General features: G+C 37.1%; 1 protein-coding gene across 1 annotated transcript in view; it reads left to right on the plus strand.

The window, feature by feature from the left end:
* Positions 1 to 1,090: 1,090 nt before the first annotated feature.
* Positions 1,091 to 4,233, plus strand: part of LOC107671568 (retinoblastoma-binding protein 5-like) — a gene marked incomplete at its 5' end in the record, with an annotated part of 16,203 nt that continues 13,060 nt past the window's right edge. The window contains 3 exons of the mRNA XM_016464486.1: positions 1,091 to 1,423; positions 2,370 to 2,479; positions 3,520 to 3,639. Of these exons, the coding sequence (XP_016319972.1) occupies positions 1,091 to 1,423; positions 2,370 to 2,479; positions 3,520 to 3,639 (563 nt within the window). The remainder of the gene's footprint in view (positions 1,424 to 2,369; positions 2,480 to 3,519; positions 3,640 to 4,233) is intronic.

Raw genomic sequence — 4,233 nt, forward strand, 5'->3', positions numbered from 1 at the left:
TTTTTTCATTTATTTGATTTTTTTGACTGTACAAAATCTGACACAATCCAGAAAAGGTGCATACCCAAACAAAGGGCTGAAACTGCAGAATGTCCCCAATGCAGAAAAAACTCACATATCCACACACACAGGCACACACACACACACACACACATGGCACACACACTCCCATTGAAACGCATTATAGCATGTATGATGTTTCTGCTGGGAAATGACTGTCATTTAGAAAAAATTTTTTTACTTAAGACAGTTAAATTTGAGTGATGGGGTAGAGACCAATGAGTTTATATCATATTTATATTTTTAAATTTATCTTTTATATTTATTAGATATTTATGAAACCGTGTGAATATGCATGTGTTTGGATTAAAATTCAGTATAAATGCTTTTTTTTCTTTTTTTACAAAACATAGTTTTTTTTAATGTTTTGATATATATCTGAAAGCCTTGATATATATCTGAAAGCTTAATTAAGCCTCAAGTTGGTGTAGTTTAAAAGATTTCACTCATTTAAGAATCTCCATAGGGTTCTATATGGCCCTCTAGTGGCTGTAATCATAAAATGCAATTTTATGTAGTTTTTCCCCACCAGATAACATCAGAGACACTCAGTTACCTACGTCCTGATGGATGATCATGTTTAAAGTATAAATATGCAGAAATTGTGTCTTTCTTTGTTTTTTTTTGGTGAAAAAAATGTATAAAATATGCTAATTTTCATAAAAATATCCAGAATTTAATGTGAATAAAATAAAATTCACCACAAAATAATAAAAATAATACAACCTACATAAAAAAATTAGAAAAAAAAATTATAAAAATGGACCAATATAAGCTTTCTGGGCCAAAAATAAAATTAGTGTCATTTTTGGCCTTCGGGTCATTTTGACCCGCGAGGGACACTTTCGTTATAGGTTCAGGACGGATGAGGGTTTTAAGTATACATACGGTGTAGCAAACAAAAAGAGGCAGTGGTTTTTGTTATTTAATTTTTTTGTAATGTGTGTAAGCGTTGCATGAACCACATTTTTGCAGCTATTATTTTGTTTAAATGAAAACTAAAAGAGGCAATGCTGTCTGATATCATATTTCGTTTTATTGTAATGTGTGTGCGTTCCCTGAACTATATTTTTGCGGCGAGCTGACTGACGTTTTCAAGTACGCTGATGTTCCATCGTTTGCAGAATTGCTCGCTCCCGAGACAAACGTGTGCAGTCCGAGCTCTGTGTACTTGGCATTGAGAAAGGGCCTGTGTTTCAGGGACAAGGTGCTGGTGTGTCCCATGAAGTCTGCGCCGGTCCTGCTCACGCTGTCCGACTCCAAACACGTGGTGCTGCCGGTGGACGACGACTCCGACCTCAACGTGGTGGCAGCCTTCGACCGGCGCGGAGACTACATCTACACCGGCAATGCCAAGGGGAAGGTCAGAGGTCACGAGTTTGTGTGACTGAGTGAGAAGAGTGTGTGTGTGTGTGTGTGTGTGTGAGCGTGTGTGTGTTTGTGTGTGCGTGAGTGTGTGTGTGTGAGTGTGTGAGTGAGTGAGTGAGTGAGTGAGTGAGTGAGTGAGTGAGTGAGTGAGTGAGTGAGTGAGTGAGTGAGTGAGTGAGTGAGTGAGTGTGTGTGTGTGTGAGCGTGTGTGAGCGAGAGAGTGTGTGTGTGAATATGTGAGTGTGAGAGTGAGTGAGTGAGTGTGTGTGAGCGAGTGAGAGTGTGTGTGTGTGAATATGTGAGTGTGAGTGTGAGAGTGAGTGAGTGAGTGTGAGTGAGTGAGTGTGAGTGAGTGAGTGAGTGTGTGTGAGCGAGTGAGAGTGTGTGTGTGTGTGTGTGAGAGAGTGAGTGTGAGAGTGAGTGAGGGGGTGTGAGAGAGTGAGTGTGAGAGTGAGTGAGGGGGTGTGAGAGAGTGAGTGTGAGAGTGAGTGAGGGGGTGTGAGAGAGTGAGTGTGAGAGTGAGTGAGGGGGTGTGAGAGAGTGAGTGTGAGAGTGAGTGAGGGGGTGTGAGAGAGTGAGTGTGAGAGTGAGTGAGGGGGTGTGAGAGAGTGAGTGTGAGAGTGAGTGAGGGGGTGTGAGAGAGTGAGTGTGAGAGTGAGTGAGGGGGTGTGAGAGAGTGAGTGTGAGAGTGAGTGAGGGGGTGTGAGAGAGTGAGTGTGAGAGTGAGTGAGTGTGAGAGTGAGTGAGTGTGTGTGAGAGAGTGAGTGTGAGAGTGAGTGAGTGTGTGTGTGAGTGAGTGTGAGCGTGAGTGAGCGTGAGTGAGCGTGAGTGAGTGTGTGTGAGTGTGTGTGTGAGTGTGTGAGTGTGTGTGTGTGTGTGTGTGTGTGTGTGTGTGTGTGTGAGAGAGACTGAGGAGTTCGTCTGGTGTGTGTCTCTCTCAGATTCTGGTGCTGAACACGAACACACAGGACCTCGTGGCGTCGTTCAGAGTGACCACAGGAACCAGCAACACCACTGCTATCAAATCCATCGAGTTCGCACGCAAGGGCAGGTCAGAGGTCACACTGAGATTTTAAAAAAATCGTAGTGATATTTATGTTAATATTAATATACTAACTCTATATCAGTACATATACTTATCATTTAAAACTAATAATAAAACATTATAAATAATATAATATTAATAAACTGTCAAACTGTGTTTTTAATTTATTTTAATAACATGTCATAATATAACAATTAATAATAAACTGATGCCAAACTATTATTATAAACAAAATGTTGTAATTTTTTTATTATTGTTATTTTTGCCTCATTAAAATACATAAAATAATATAGGAAATAATAATAAATGATCGTGACTCTAAACTGTTTATTAATTTTATTAATTGTAAGTTTTGTATCATTTTTGTTTCTTATTGAAACACATAAGATAATAAAAAAAAGAATCAACAGTGTTATTTTTATTTTTTATTATGTTTGATTTAATTCTAAGGTCATTATAAATGTTTTAGTTGTATTATGTTTACAACTCTCATTGAAATACGTAAGATAATATAAGAAATAATAATAAAGTCTATTTTATTTTACATGTTTATTATTATTGTAATGTTATTGTTATATGTGTAAGTTTCATAGCATAATCAAAATATAATAATAAATGATGACACCAAACTATTTTATTTAATTATAATGTTATTATTAATGTTTAACATTTGTTCGCATTAAAATACTTCAGATAATATAAGAAATTGTAACAAAGGATGTAAAACTTTTTCATTATAATATTAGTGTAAATGTTTGGTAAAAGTTAATAATAAGAAATAGTTATAAATTATGATAGCAAACTATTTATTTAAATTTTTTTATTATAATATTATAAGTTCAACAAAAGGTTTACATATATATTTTTTTTATCAATTATTATTATTATTATAATTTTTTTAAACACTGTTATGACTGATTGCAGCATGACTGCACCACCTTGACCTTTTTTCATTTTAATATCAGGATTAATTTTAATTCAGTTTGAACAGTGTTGTGAGTATATTTCCGTACCCTGCATCATGCGATCATCTTCTCGTCCCGCAGCTGTTTCCTCATCAACACGGCAGACCGTATTATCCGTGTGTATGACGGCCGCGAGATCCTGACCTGCGGCAGAGACGGAGAGCCCGAGCCCATACAGAAGCTACAGGACCTGGTCAACAGGTGTGTGTGTGTGTGTGTGTGTGTGTGTTTGGCACAATCACCTGCATGTGTGAGAGTGTCTGTGTATGTGTGTGTGTCTGTGTGTGTGTGCAAGGGTGTAGGTTTGATTTTGGCATTGACAGACAACAGACATTTAATTGTTCGATCAGAATTATTGCTAGGGTCAATTTAGTAGTGTCGATATTGGTAGGATCATGGGATTTGTGTTTGTGTATACTTTTTCTTATTATTTGTTTTGTGTTGTTTTAATGACTGTACTGCCCTAATTGTTCGATGTTTTTTACCGTGTAATAAAAAAAAATGAAATCAGGAAAAATGAATTGCGACCGGGCTCTGAAGTTACGATCTATATCAAAAGATTCGCGAACCCGTTCCGAAACAAATGATTCACTATATGTGCTCTGAAGTCCCAATCTGAATCAAATAATTCTCAATACACGAATCAGAATAATGATTTTTTTGAACCATCATTTCAGATCGTGACTTTAGAGCGTGGATCGTGAATCATTCAATTCCCGAAATGATTCGCATTTCCAATCTGAATCAAAAAATTCACAAACCCGCTTTAAAGTTCCGATCTGAATCAAATGATTG

The sequence above is a fragment of the Sinocyclocheilus anshuiensis genome, unplaced genomic scaffold (assembly GCF_001515605.1).
Source record: "Sinocyclocheilus anshuiensis isolate Anshui unplaced genomic scaffold, SAMN03320099.WGS_v1.1 scaffold10855, whole genome shotgun sequence".
Classification (NCBI taxonomy): domain Eukaryota; kingdom Metazoa; phylum Chordata; class Actinopteri; order Cypriniformes; family Cyprinidae; genus Sinocyclocheilus; species Sinocyclocheilus anshuiensis.